The 15,559-nt window shown below is 36.6% G+C and overlaps 1 protein-coding gene across 1 annotated transcript in view; it reads left to right on the top strand.

Moving 5' to 3' along the window:
• The window catches only part of MAN1A2 (mannosidase alpha class 1A member 2), a 159,534-nt gene that overhangs the window by 24,087 nt on the left and 119,888 nt on the right, over positions 1 to 15,559 (top strand). The window contains exons 2-3 of the mRNA XM_004026429.5: positions 11,258 to 11,513; positions 14,628 to 14,724. Coding sequence (XP_004026478.1) covers positions 11,258 to 11,513; positions 14,628 to 14,724 — 353 coding nt within the window. The remainder of the gene's footprint in view (positions 1 to 11,257; positions 11,514 to 14,627; positions 14,725 to 15,559) is intronic.

The raw sequence follows: 15,559 nt of genomic DNA on the forward strand, positions 1-15,559 counted from the left end.
CACATACCATACCATCCACCCATTTAAAGTATACAATTCAGTGGTTTATTCAGAGTTTGGTATATTTAGTATATTCACAATTATATGCAATGATCACCAGTCATCTAGTTTTACTTTTGATTTCTTCTTGGACCTGTGATTATTGAGAAGTGTTTTATTGAGTTTATAAATATTTGGAGACTATCCAGATACCTTTATGTTACCTGGTTTCTACTCTAATCCCATTGTAGCAAAAAACATACTTTATATGGTCTGAATACTTTTAATTTCATTGAAACTTGTTTTATGACCTAGAAAATGGTCTGTATAGGTACATGTTCCGTTTGCATTTAAACAGAATGTATATTTTGTTATAGTGTTCTGTAAATGTCAATTAGGTCAAGTTGGTTGATAGTGTTGTTCAAGTCTTTTTTGTCCTTATTGATTTTCCTTCTATTTTGATCAGTTATTGAGTGAAGGATGTTGAAATTACCTATAACATTGTGAATTTGTTTACTTCTTTCATTTCTATCAGTTTTTGCTTCAGGTATTTTGAAATTTTGTTATTAGGTGTGTGACGTTTATCATTGTTACATTCTCTTGACATATTGACCTCATTAATACAAAGTGACCCTTTTTATACCTGCTCTAAAAGTTACTGTTAGATTTAATATAGCTGTTCTCACTTAAACTTTATTGAGTTACTTTACACACTGTAAAATTTACCCATGTTAACTGTACAGTTAGGTGGGAGCTATGCCTCCTGTATATAGGATGATGATTTCCAAATCTGTGTTTTCTGCCTTTGACATCTGAACCTACGAGCTTTGTTGACTTCTTAAACTTAACAGGTCTAAAATCATACACATTCATCTCTTTCTCACTCCTCTTTATCCCAAATCACCCTTTCTTTCTTTGTTCTTGGTTCAGTTAACGGCACCCGTTTCTATCCATTCAGTATTGTGAAAAATCTATTATTGTTAATTAATTCCTTTTCCTTCTCATGTTTAATCACTTGCCTAAATTTCTAGCTTTCTAAGGTCTCTTATATTGGTCCTTCTTCTCTGTATCTACTTTAAATACATTTTATTAGGCCCTTGTCATTTTTTGCCTGGGAGGACTGCTGTGACCTCCTGACTCCTTTTCCTGCTTCCAGCCTTATATCCCCTCCCTTTCTACTCCCACCTTGCCCCAAGTCAATCCTGAGGAGGCGTTCTTTCCAAGATTTAAGTACAATCATGCCATTTTCAAGTTGAAGTTCTTTAGTGCCTTGCATTTTTCCCCAGGCTGCACTGTTAGCTCAATTAATGATTGAGCTTTTGTCTTCTCTAGCTTCCTTGCTATAGTATATTGTGTTACTTCTTTTGTGTCTTTGTACACTCTGCTGTCTTCGTCTAGAATGCCCTTATTACTTGATCTGCATGGCAAACTCTTATTCTTTTAATTTTTATTTGAAGATCATGTATGTCTTTCGCTGTTTCCCTATGTAAATCTGCTTTCAAGTCATATACTTGTATGGTTAACAAGTAACTATTCTTTTCTATGTATATCTTACCTTTTCTATAGCTGTCCATGGTATTTATTTTCTCTTTCACACATTTTGTGCTTACTTTGTTTATGTATTCATTAGATTGTGAACTCTTGTGGGCAAATCATGTGCCTTATTTTTCTCTGTATCCCTTGCCTTTCACATTTGGTGAATTTTACTGAGTTAAGCTGAAATTACTTGAATGACAGATAACCATTGATTTAATCTGAAATTACCATAAACGCAAACTGAAATCCTTTGAAAACCCTAGTTAGAATAATCTATAACTGCTTTCTACAGAAACAAAATCTTTTAATAGCCAAATAGGTGACCTATACCTAACTAGAGACAGTAAGTTTGTGTTGATGGTCCATGGCTGCATTATTAAAGTGGGAGTGCTAAAGCACTTAGTATTTTGTAGGTGCCACATGACCAAAGTAATTGGATTTGGTATAAAAGCTTGAGGTTGTGTGGATTTCTCAGTGCTTAGCCTTAAATCTTTTTTAGCCTCTTTCATGTGGCCAACCAATTCATATTGAGAAACAGTTGGGCTTCTTCATTAACGTGTTATTTTAGGAATGGGATTACTGTTAAGGAGTGGTGATCCCAAATGTGATACAATTTGTCCTGTTTGGACTTTAACTACAGTCAGTACACTGGAAACTATGTGATTCTTAAGATGATAATGTTCAGAAACTTTTGGTCATTTGTAAGACAGTATTATTCTGTGCAGGTAGAGTATGTTCATTTGCTGTTGAAAATCATCTTAGACCAGATTTGTAAACATCTCCCATATAATAACACCATTTTAATTAACCTCTTGGTTATTTCCAAGTTTAAGGAGATCTTTTTATTACCTTGAAGCCGTGGCATTTCTTTTTGGAAGGTCTTAAATTCCTTCAGGCACTTGCCACTAAAGCAGTATAGAATGCTGTTGTTTCATTATTTTCTGTATCAGTTGCTGACTATCCTATAGTCATTTCCCAAAATCATTCTTGGCCTATATTGTGCACAAGTAACTATTTATATAACTGCTTCAACTATTTTTTTTGCGTGTGTGTGTTTTCCTGGATTCTCTGAAATTTCTTTTGAATATTATTAAAATACAGGATGTTTGAGAAGGCTATTTAATATCTAACTTTGTCATAAAAAAACTTTTAGTATTGGCCATTGTTACTTATCTTTTAAAAGGTAGCATTACATTGTTGATTCATTCAGCATATTTTTTTTAGTCATTAAATGGAGCAATGGGGAGTTATTCTTGGAATTTGGCGATGAGAGTCAATGTAAAATTCACTTATGATTGTTAACAATAGTTATCTGCCAAAGTCTTTAAAGGGCTCTCATATTCTTAGACCTTAATCAGAAGAAGATGGTCTAGAAATCTTAGCAAGGTAGTAATGGATGTGAATGAAAGCTGATGTAAATAGTGGTATTATCATAGAAGAAATAATGTATCAATGGAAGTTTGAATGTGTGGAGTCTAGTGATGGGACCCAATAGATAGGGAGGGAAGGAAATTATGTTTACTGAGTACCTGCTGTCTGCTCGCAGTTTCCTTCCCTTGCTGCGCTCTTATTTATTTGTTGATTCTTTTGAGTTTTCTATGTAGAACTCGTATTGCCTGTGACAAAAGACAGTGGGTTTCCTTTTTTTTTTTGAGATGGAGTCTTGCCCTGTCGCCCAGGCTGGAGTGCAGTGGCGCAGTCTCGGCTCACTGCAAGCTCTGCCTCCCGGGTTCACGCCATTCTCCTGCCTCAGCCTCCTGAGTAGCTGGGACTACAGGCACCCGCCACCATGCCTGGCTAATTTTTTTGTATTTTCAGTAGAGACGGGGTTTCACCGTATTAGCCAGGGTGGTCTCAATCTCCTGACCTCGTGATCCACCCGCCTCGGCCTCCCAAAGTGCTGGGATTACGGGGTGAGCCACTGCGCCTGGCCTTCGTTTTCTCTTTTTATGTTGCTGGCTAGGACTTCTAGTACAATCAAATAGAAGCCGTGAGAGTGAGCATCCTTACTTGTTTCCCTCACTTTTAGAGAGAATTACTTTTGTAGTTTGATTATCAAGAATGTGATTTGCTGTAGTTTTTGGAAATATCTTTTATTAGGTTGAAGAAGTTCTCTTTTTCTCCATTCACTTTCTTCTTCTGTTTCTACTGAATGAGTGTAAGAGCAGAAGTGACCAAAAGGCTGGAACACTGTACTTTTGAGGGTACATTGAAGATGATAAAGCCAATGATCAGAGGCCTGTTGGTAAAGCAGGTTTGAGGAAGAGGGAGCTTCAAAGGAAGGATCAATTTTTAACAGTGGTGGATAGAAGAGTGATGTAAAGTGTAGGAAGTGGAAACAGCAAGTGTAGTACTGTTTGAAAAAGTAAAGTGAAGGAAGGAGAACACCAATGAAGGTTGAAGTGGAGGCAGTTTTGAGGGGAGTTTTTATTTATTTTTAAAGGATGGGTGAAACTTCATATTTGTAAGTAAAGGTTAAAGCTCCAGTAGAGAAGGAAAGAGTGAATATAAAGGAAAATTTCTGCCAACCAAAATTCCAGTGTAATTTTATGTATCCCTATGTAAATTAGAATCATCCAGAATGCTTCCAAACATGATTCAAGAGCCACAGCGGCTTAAGCAAGATAGAAGTTAATTTCTGTTCACACATATGAATTCTGCAGGACAGTTTCAATAAGAGAGGCTGAGAAATAGGGTTTTTATTTAGCAGGATCATGGGTCTAGCCAAAACTTGAGGGCTCTAGGACTAAGGAAGAAGAAAGAAAAGATTTTGGGAGACAGTTTTCAGTATCTGCACAGTAAGTGTGAGAAAACTCTTAAATAAAATTTATCTCTCTCAGTATTTGCATAGTGTTTAAGAAGTCAAAATGCGTTTGTTTATATCTAGACTCTTTACTTACTAGCTCCTTGACCCTGAACAAACTATTTTTCTCTTTGTGCCTTAATTTTTTCATAATAAGGTAGAGAATAATGGTGTTTGATAGAGAGTACCTCATAAGTTGGTATGATAATTAAATAAGATAATATATGTAATTGATGAAGCCATTGCCTTGTACATCTAAGCCACAATTACTAGTTTTGTTGTCATTTGCCCTTGCTCTTCAAGGATCGGGGAAGTGTTGAAGGACAAAACACACACACACAAAATAAGATAACAAAAACAACAAACAAAACCTTATATTACTTATGGGATATCCAAAAGTTAATTAAATATTACACATTAAGATACAATTGAAAAGAGTAACTTCAAATCTCATGAGAACTTGTAGATATAAAACTAGATTTTTTTGGAAACCTTGGAAGGTACTCAGCCAAACTGCAAAGTTTGAGGACACAGTTCTTCACATGACCACTCTCACATCTGGCACCACTTGCAAATTCAGAGGGCTCCGCAGACCACCCTCTGGCTTGATAATTTGCAAGGACTCACAAAGGGATTACAGATTACAGGGATCCAGATTAAAATCAGCCAAGGGAAGAAACACATAGGGTGAAGTCAGGAAAGTTCCAAATGTTGATCTGCCAGTGTCCTCTTCCCATGGAGTCAGGACATGTTCTTCCAGCACCAATGTGTGACAGTATGCATGATTGCCAACCTGGTAACCTCATCCAAGCTTCAGTGTATAGAGTTTTTATGGGGCTTCATTATGTAGGCATCATTGATTACTCAATTGCCTGTATGGTTGAACTCAGTCTCCCAATGGACTGATACTGTGTAACCCAGAGCCTTGTCCTAAGCCATATTGTTGGTGTTTATGACATGGCCAGTGTTTGCTTTAAAACTGTTAGTTGTGGCCAACCCTACCTGAAGATCTGGTATGGCCAGCACCCATAATAAACAAGCACACTTCTATCAACTATGACACATTACCTCCCAGAAGCTGAAGTCAATGGTGAGACTTCTCTTTGGACAAGGCTAAATTCTTTACTAGACAGGAAGATACAAGACACTGATGAAAAGGAATGATCTTTACAAATGAAAGTCTAACATAATTATCTGTTGAAAATACCAAAGTTAAAAACAATCTTAAAAATATGTATATAAGAGAAAGATCATCCAAGTGAAAATAAAACGCCCAGCTGGAGTAATTTAAAAATCTAGAAATTTGGCTGCCAAAGCAAAATTTGAGGAACCATTTGCATGGAGATCAAAATGAAAATAAAATTTTGAGTCATATAGAGAAGAAAACTAGCAAGAAAGTTCATAGTGCTACTAAATAATTATTGTGAAAACTCAAGGAAAAGAAATAAAGCACATTATTTGCTTTGGCAGTTGTAAAGATTACTGCATTAACTTGTAATTTGGAACAGAGAGGTTAGAAGGATTGAAATTATTGACTTACATGTGTATAGAACATTACTTTTTACTTGATTCCAAGGTAAGTACAAGGAAGTACTTAGCAAAAAAGGGTTATAGTGCTTTTAAAGTGGTATAGTCAGAGTAGTGTAAGTTTTCCTATCTCTGTTAATGAAGGTACTAATCATAGAGGTTTTTTTTTTTTTTAGTGATTGTTCCAGGTTGTAGTGTGAGGCATGGGCAGAGCTGGAACTAAAATCTTTGTCTCCTGACTTTTGGGTTAAGTATACTTTTTTTCTAACTGCAAAATGATTCCTCTTGGAACCCAGTTAATAGGAGGTCTGACTGAATTTCCTGGAACTCTGGAGTTTCTCTTAGGACCAGTCTGGTTAGTCTTTTCTTGCCCTCTAGTTGATATTGGTTCTTCTGAAATAGTTTACTCACTAAACTCTTAAGCAAATAGTGCTTGTTGAGGAACAAATAAAAATAAATCTATAGATTATTTAGATTTTCAAAATGTGTTTGAATAAGGCTCTTCACAATATTGCAACAATATAGGTTCTGATGAGCAAAGTTTGACTGCCGTAACAATAACAAGTGGGATAAGATGATTGGAGCTTTCCTTTAGAGCAAACATTTAGAGGGCTCAATTTTTTATTTTTAAAAATAATTATAAAAATTATTATACATGTTGCTATCAAATGTACTTTGCACCTGTGGAGGAACAACTAATGCTAACACGAAGTTAATAGCAATAGTAAGTGGAAATGGAAAACTGTTACATGGCAGTGTTATTAAGGGGTCTCACCATAACACCTTGTCATTAATTTTAATATGGATTTTAATATTTAATATGCATTTGTATTGCCTACCCTGTAGTCAGAGCCGCTGTTTATAACCCTTTTTTTTTTTTTTTTTTTTTGGAGACGTAGTTTCGCTTTTGTTGGCCCAGGCTGGAGTGCAATGGCACGATCTCAGCTTAGTGAAACCTCTGCCTGCCAGGTTCAAGCAATTCTCCTGCCTCAGCCTCCTGAGTAGCTGGGATTACAGGCACCTACCACCATGCCCAGCTAATTTTTGTATGTTTAGTAGAGATGGGGTTTCACCATGTTGGCCAGGCTGGTCTCGAACTCCTGACCTCACGTGATCCACCCGCCTTGGCCTCCCAAAGTGCTGGGATTACAGGTGTGAGCCACCACACCTGGCCTTACAACTCTTTTGACTGTTTGTAGCCTCATGATGGTATATAGACTTTCTATATCATATTTACTTCAGATGGGGTCTTAGAATCTGTATTTGCATTTTAGTATTTTTAAACACCTATTATATGCCAGGTAGTGTCCTAGGCATTGAGGGATATGTTGGAACAAAAATCAGATAGGGTCTCTGAACTTAATGGAGTTAATAGTCATCAGGAGAGACAGGCATTACGCGAAAAATCACATGTGGTTAAGTACTGTGAAGGAAAGATACATGGTGCCATCAGACTGTATATTAGGGAGATTTGTCTAATCTAGGAGATACCTGAAGAAGTTATGATTGATCAGTGACTTGAAGGTAAAGAAGAAATTGTAAGAGTGTTTTAAGCGAGGAAACCTCATGCATATAGGGCTATTGATGGGAAAGAAAATGGTGTGTAAAAGAACTGAAAGAAGGTGGCTGGGCACGGTGGCTCATGCCTGTAATCCCAGCACTTTGGGAGCCTGAGGTGGGCGGATTGCCTGAGCTCAGGAGTTCATGACCAGCCTGGGCAACATGGTGAAACCCCGTTTCTACTAAAATACAAAAAATTAGCCGGGCGTGGTGGCGTGTGCCTGTAGTCCCAGCTTGTTGGGAGGCTGAAGCAGGAGACTCTGTTGAATCTGGGAGGCAGAGGTTGCAGTGAGCTGAGATCGTGCCACTGCACTACAGCCTGGGTGACAGAGGGAGACTCTATTTCAAAAAAAAAAAAGAACCGAAAGAAGGTGTGTGGCTGTAGAACAGAGAGCTAGAGGAGTATGTATGAGATGAAGCTTGAGAGATAGATAGAAGCTACATTATACAGAATTTCTTAATAGGCCATAATATAATAGAATTCCTTAGGATAAGGGAAGCCATGAAGTGTTTTAAGTGAGAGTGAGGCATAGTCTGAATAATTTCAGAAAGCACATTGGGTCTATAGTATGGATGGAGAATAGCTTGTGGGTGGGTTGGAGAGTGGTTGGAGAGTGAATGTGTGAAGACTATTGGAAGCGTATTACAGTAGTTTAGGTGAGGCATGATGGTAGCCTCCTTATTGTGGTTCCATCGCATGCTAAAAAGAGTATGCAGAAAAGAAGGACTATGACTAAGTAAGTTCAAGAAGTGTTGTGTTAGGCAACTCTATTGCAGAACTTCTCAGGGCTTTTAAAATGCCCATGTGTGTGGTGAAACTCTGTGAGGGGATATGGGATGTTTTGTGGCATATATGTCTTGGCCCCCACAGGGTGGGCTCTAGAAAATCGTGTGTAATACCTGTTCGTGGAAGCTCACTGGTAGGTGAAGATGCTTTCTGAGTGATAACATATGAGCTATTGCAAACATGGTTGGGGATTCCACGTGCCATTTAGCAATAACTTGGGGATAACATGGTACGTGGAGATAGAAATGGAAAGCTTGTTTTCCTGGGGCAATCTCCCCATTTGTCATCAGGACAGAAAATTACCCTTGAAAGAGCCAGTCTTCGCCATTTGATGTTGCTCTTCTTTGGGGCCCATTTCCAGGTCCTCTGTTTTTCTGAATCTGTGTGCCTGCTTGCACAGTGAGTGGGTGAGTTGGGGAAATTCTCAGCTGGAGATGTCAGAATACCCATTGATAGTTACTCCATAGAATCTGAAATCTGGGGACAATTGAGGGCCGTGGCGGTAACTCATGATAGCAGGCACTTTCCCTCTTTCTATTCTGTCCTGAACCATGTTGGCCATTTGACCTCAGGCTTATTGTCTCTTGATTGCAAGATGGCTCTCTTAGCTTTAGGCTTCACAAATACATTTGAAGACAGGGACAGGTGGTTGGGTGGGTTTAGACTTAGCAGGTAAATGTCCTTTTCTCAACTGGCTCTGTCCATTTGTTAATCCGTAAAGGAAAATTCCTGGTAGTTCCCTTTTTTCTCTTTGGTTGAAATAGGGTTTTATGGCTACCCTTAGCTGCAAGGACAGCTGGGAAAGACTTGATTAACATAGATGGATTATGATCTGTTCTCTGGGGGTAGTAGTACCGTGTTTTTCTGTTGGTAAAATGTGGGGCTGGGATTGGAAGGCTCTTGGGTGTTTCTGCCTTGGGTATCTTATATAAGACTTCAATCAGTACCTATGTGCTGATGATGCCCTTGTCTGCCTGAGTCGCCTGAACAGATCAGCCCTCATGTCAGTTTCTCATGGATTCATTCAGGGACCAACCTTAGTTCCCTGCCCTATTCCTCCCACATCAATCCAGTCTGTCTGTAGGGCCCATGGATTCTTCCTCCCTGCTGAATGACCTTTTGTGTTACTGACCGTCTAGCCTACTTCACCTCCCTCTCCCTTTTCTCTCTCTTGTTTCTCTTATCAGCACCTTTTCAGTGCTAATAACTCATTTTTTTCTCCAGTGTTTAACATTTTATTGTTAATACTAGATAATATTAAATTGTGAATTTTTCTTTTGGCATACAGGTTTATGATTTAACACATGTGCTATTCATGTAACTACCATCATAATTATATATGTAACAATTCTGTCATTAAAAAAAAAACTCCCTTGTGTTATTCCTTTATAGTTAGCCCATGCCTCATCCATAACTCCTGGCTACCACTAATCTATTCACCATCCCTCTTTTTTGTCTTTTTTGAGAATGTCATATAAATGGAATCATATAGTATATAACCTTTTGAAATTGGCTTCGTTCACTCGGATAAGAATGCCTTTGAGATCCATTCAAGGAGTGTGTATAAACAATTCACTCCTTTTTATTGCTAAGTAGTAGTCCATAGTGTGGATATACCACAGTTTTGTTTAACTGTTTATTTTTGGAGGATATCTTGATTGTTTTCAGTTTTTGCCTATTGTGGGCTATAAACATTTGTGTATAGTCCTTTGTCCTCCATTTTTTTTCATTATGGCAAAATACAATTAACATAAAATTTACCATCTTAACCATTTTAATGTATACAATTCAGTAGCATTAAATACATTCATATTGTTGTACAACCATCACTATCATCCATTTCCAGAACTCTTTTCATCTTGCAAACCTGAAACTCTGTCTGTACCCATTAAACAATAACTTCTCATTATCCCATCTCTAGTTCCTGGCTACCACCATTCTACTTTTTGTCTCTAGGGTTTTGCCTTCTTTAAGTACCTTCTACAAGTGGAATCATACAGTATTTGTCTTTTTGTGACCAGCTTGTATAAAGGTTTTTTTTTTTTTCCAGTGATCACAAGTCTTTATTTCTCTGAGATAAATGCCGAGAAGTGCATTTGCAGGATTCTATGATAGTTACATCTTTAGTGTTTTAAAAAAACACAAACTTTTCCAAAGTGGAAAAATTTACACCATTTTACATTCTCACTAGCAATGTTATAAGTTCAGCCATCTGCAGAGCTTGAATTAAATTTCTGGAGAGATGACCTATTGACTCTTGGGTTAGGTGTTTACCCTTAGAGTAGTCATCGTTGGTTGACTGATTTGGAAAAGAGTGGTTTACAGTAAATACCACTCTTGTATTCATTCCTGTGGATTGGGGTGGATATAGAGGGAATATTGAACTCTCTTTCACAAAAGTAGGGCTGGGTGGAAAACGGTGTAGGTGTCCATTGCAGTAGTGGTTTCCAAATCTGTGTGTACACCAGAATCATCTGAGGAGCTCTTCATGATACAGATTCATGGGTTTCATATAGACCTACTAAATTGGAATCTGTTTTTAACAAGAGTTCAAGAGAGTTTTAAGTAGTCATGCCCACATCTGTTGGGAATGTTACATTATAATATCTATGCACTTTTGAAAACTTAAAGGTTTTAGAAGCATATGCTGTACTATATAAATGAAAAACTTCCTGTTCTCTTATCTTTTCCTCTTTTTCTTTGGCCTTATGTTTATATTTTTGTCTCTTCTCTGTTACTTATTCTATTTTTGTTTTCTCTCCTCCATTTAGTTTTCACTGGTGTCTGTTTTTTGCAAGTGTCTATGGATAAGTTACTGTTATCTCTGCTCTTAGTCTGGAAATTGTATAAAGAGATTATAAACAGAGTTTGATCTTAGGCATCCAGGGTTCCTTTTCTTTCTCATTCCAGATCTGAATGTGTCTCACTGATAATTCTTTCCTTTTAATGGCAAAAGTAGAAAACAAGTTCCTGGGTTTAATGGAGAAACCTTTATGTTTTATGTTTAAAGGTTGACATTCTTAAGTAGCCTCACTCTTACGTTTTATTTCCTTCTTTTCTCACAGGGAAGAGGAAGAACGTCTGAGAAATAAAATTCGAGCTGATCATGAGAAGGCCTTGGAAGAAGCAAAAGAAAAATTAAGAAAGTCAAGAGAGGAAATTCGAGCAGAAATTCAGACGGAGAAAAATAAGGTAGTCCAAGAAATGAAGATAAAAGAGAACAAGCCACTGCCACCAGTCCCTATTCCCAACCTTGTAGGAATAAGTGGTGGAGACCCAGAAGATAATGACATAAGAGAGAAAAGGGAAAAAATTAAAGAGGTAATAAGCCGAGTTTTGTGATATGGAGTGTTTATGGATTTGTATTTGGATACAAACAAATATATATAATCTATGGTATCCTGTTTTGATCCGTTTGTTCTTGGGTCATAGTTGTAGTATAGCTTCCAGGTTGGTAATAAGGACTAGAACTCTTTCTTGTTTTTTTTTTTTTAATGTTAATTATAATGTAATTATTGGACACTTAAAATATTTTTGATACAACTTTTGGATGGTTAGTGCCACTCATTCTTTGTTCAGAGATCTTTTGAAATTCAGCATTTTATTAATAATATATCTGTATATAACTTATTGTCTAAGCAGTTTCTTAAATGTTCAGTTACAAAGGGACTCTGCTAGATACTATGCAGATCACCTCATAAACAGGCTTCTAAAGAGCTAGCATTATATCTCCAATTTTTTAAGGAACATGTCATGGTATCCCTCAACTATACTGTAGATTAAGAACACATTCCTTCCAAAAAGTCTCCATGGATTGAAAAATGGGAAAGAATTGATTTCAAAAATCTTTAAATTTATTTAGCCTCAGAAGTCTTTCAATGTGTTATTCTGTAGTTACTTAAAAGTAAAGAGAATACCAGATGGGAAAAATCTAGTGAATATTTGAGTTAAACTTTGTTAATTAGTTAAAACTCCTAAAAATTCTGGGTGGAGTTTGTGATTATACTGCCTGTGAAGAAAAATATTTTATCAGAGTGTAATTGTACCAACAATATTTCAGAAGGTTTAATTATTATAAAGTAAGATAAATTTAGTTCAAGTAATCAAATATCTATTTGGATATATTCTAGTAATGGATATGGAAGGTATAGCAGATACTTTAAGCTTAGCCTTATGAATTATTATAAAACCTTGACCTTGATGGAGTAGAAATAGAGCTGTGCTCTGATTTTACCTCACCTCTAGAGTCTGTTTTATATGTAGACTACTTAAGGCACTTCCTTCGGACAGTGTTGGGAGAGACAGTGATAGATTTTTTTTCAGATGCCTGACTTGCTTTTTTTCAGATGTCATTACAATGTACTGAAATACTTTTTTCAAATACGTAATAATTCAGATAGATAACCATGTGTGTTCAGGGGACCCCCAGATGATCCTCAGGTTCAGTGACTCACCAGAAGTACTCACGGAACTCAGCATATAGAAACATGTTTTAGTTTGCTGAACTTTTATCCTGTTATTTTACTGAAGTTATTTATTCTTATAGCTTTTTTGTAGATTGCTTGTGATTTTTCTTATACATAGTTATGTCTTCTGTGAAGAGATACTTTTACTTTTTCCTTCTTGATTTTTATACCTTTTATATTTTTTTTCTTGTCGTACTGCAGTGGCTAGGAGTTCTAATACATTGTTCAAAGTAAGTGGTGAGAATGGACATACTAGGTTTGTTCCCAACTTTAGGGGTTAAGCATCCATCCAGTCTTTTGCCATTAACTATGTTGTGTCAACTGTAGGTTTTTTAAAGATGCTGTTTATTAGGTTGAGGATGTCTCCTTGTAGTTGTAGTTTACTGAGAGTTTTATCATGAATGAGTGTTGAATTTTGTCAGATGCATTGTCTTCATTTTTCTCTAGATGACTGTATGATTTTTTTTCCTTTATTCTGTTAACATGGTAAATTACATTGTTTTTTGGATGTTAAATTAGTCTTATATTCCTGGGTTAAACTCCACTTTGTTGTGGTATAGTATCTGTCTTAGATGTTGCTAATTTTTCTTAAGGAATTTTGCATCTGTGTTCTTGAGATACATTGGTCTTGAGTTTTCTTGTAATATCTTTGCTTGATTTTGGTGTCTGATTAATGCTGGCTGCATAAAGCAAGTTGGGAAATGTTTAATGAATAGTATGCTGTTAAATGAATAGATTTTTGGTCTACTATTATGTAATTCATCTGATATATAATTAAATACTCTGCTATTGTATAACTCAGAACTCCTTGGGTTGTAAGACACTCAGCTCAAACTAAGTGATACAAATAGTATTTATTGGTTTAATGGCTCTAAACAAGGGCTTCAAGTTTGGCTGAATCCAATCCTGTAGATATTATTGTGAGTGTTAAGCATCTGTCTCTCTTTCCTTTTGCTAGTTTCTCCATGCTGGCAGAGAGCCATTATCAGCTCCAGGATTATATATTACATAGACCATGAGATTGCAGAATAAAAAAGTCCCTCTATCTCATGGTGTCAATAACAATATGTGTAAAAAGAACTTGGTTGTTCCTACCTGAATCACATGTATCCACTCACTTTGTTTAGGGCAGGGGTTGACAGCTACAACCTGTAGGCCAAATTCTGCTTGCTGTCTGTTTTTTAAAAATAAATTTTAGGCTGGGCATGGTGGTTCACACCTGTAATCCCAGCACTTTGGGAGGCCAAAGTGGGCGGATCACAAGGTCAGGAGATCAAGACCATTCTGGCTGACACGGTGAAACCCCGTCTCTACTAAAAATAACAAAAAATTAGCCAGGTGTGGTGGCGGGCACCTGTAGTCCCAGGAGGCTGAGGCAGGAGAATGGTGTGAACCCGGGAGGTGGAGCTTGCAATGAGCTGAGCTGGCGTCACTGCATTCCAGCCTGGGCGAGAGAGCGAGACTCCATCTCAAACAAAAAAAATAAATAAAATAAATTTTAATTTGAACACAACCATGTCCATTTACTTACATATTATCTGGGACTGCTTTTATGCTGTAACAGCAGAGTTAGTTTGTTGATCTCTGGTCTAAGGATAGGGGATTTTCTAGCTAGGGTGAGTTAATTGGTGGTAGAAGCAGAGCCTCTTGATTGACAGCTCTGTTATATGTGAGGAAAGGGGAGCTGTCCCCAAAAAGACATTTCTCAAAAGGAAAGAATGCCAAACAAATATGTACCTCCTGAAGAAAGAGGACTTGTCTATTATGCCCATTTTTTTCCTGTCGTATAGATGGAGATTAAACATAGTTATGTATGTTTTCATACTGATACAAATGTTAATTGAATAATATACTAATATAGATCTGGAAGAATGGGCAAGGATATAGTAATAGAACCCAAAATTGTATGAAATAAAAAAACAGTTTGTGAAAAATTTAAATTGATGGATTATAATTTTTGTCTTTTCAGATGATGAAACATGCTTGGGATAACTATAGGACATATGGGTGGGGACATAATGAACTCAGACCTATTGCAAGGAAAGGACACTCCCCTAACATATTTGGTAAGTTTACTTTTTCTAATTACTATTTCCATTTTCTACCTCCATCTTTTAAAACAAGATGTAACTTTTCAAAGTACTTTCTAAAATCTGAGTATTTCTGTGGAACTATAATTTGAAGAAACATGTTTGATTTTTTGCAAGTGTCAGTCACGATTAAGTTCCAGTTGCTTTGGAGTACACATATATGTGGTAGATTTTCTATTTACATATGGATGCTTTAGTCATTTATCTGAGTATTTAAAAGCTTTTTTTTGGCATTTTTTTCTTTAGTGTCAGGAAAAGTAGGCACCTACTTGTCATTTTTTTCTTCAACACAATACCTATTCTGATATTCATATTACAGAGGAAGAGGGAGGGATAGGAAATTCTTGTAGTTCTGTGTACATTTTTTTAAAAAGTGACATACCTGGGATGATTGGGTTACTGAATTCAGTGGGTTATGTTGTACATTCACAGTTCCTAAGGAAAAATTAACAATGTGTTCTGTGAATGGAGGTTTGGGGAAGAGCTGTGTTCATCTTGAGTTTGTTCATCCTACTTTCCCTGAGCTCAGTTCACTTGTAAAACTTCCCAGTTTAATTTAACCAATTTAGCAACTTTTACTAAACCCAAAGGTAAGTCTTCAGAATTGTTAAGCTACTCTTTGTAGTCTTCACTCCTTTCCCCCATTTTAAATGCTTCTTGATGTGACTTGATGATTATCTTTTAAGTAATGATAGATGAAGGCAAGAAAATTTTAATGGGCTAAAAAGTCACAAACTAGTTATATGCAATCTGATTTTATTACCTGTAGTAAACCATCACAGTAATTCAAATAACAGCAATTTTCTTTTTG

The sequence above is a fragment of the Gorilla gorilla genome, chromosome 1 (assembly GCF_029281585.2).
Source record: "Gorilla gorilla gorilla isolate KB3781 chromosome 1, NHGRI_mGorGor1-v2.1_pri, whole genome shotgun sequence".
Taxonomy (NCBI): domain Eukaryota; kingdom Metazoa; phylum Chordata; class Mammalia; order Primates; family Hominidae; genus Gorilla; species Gorilla gorilla.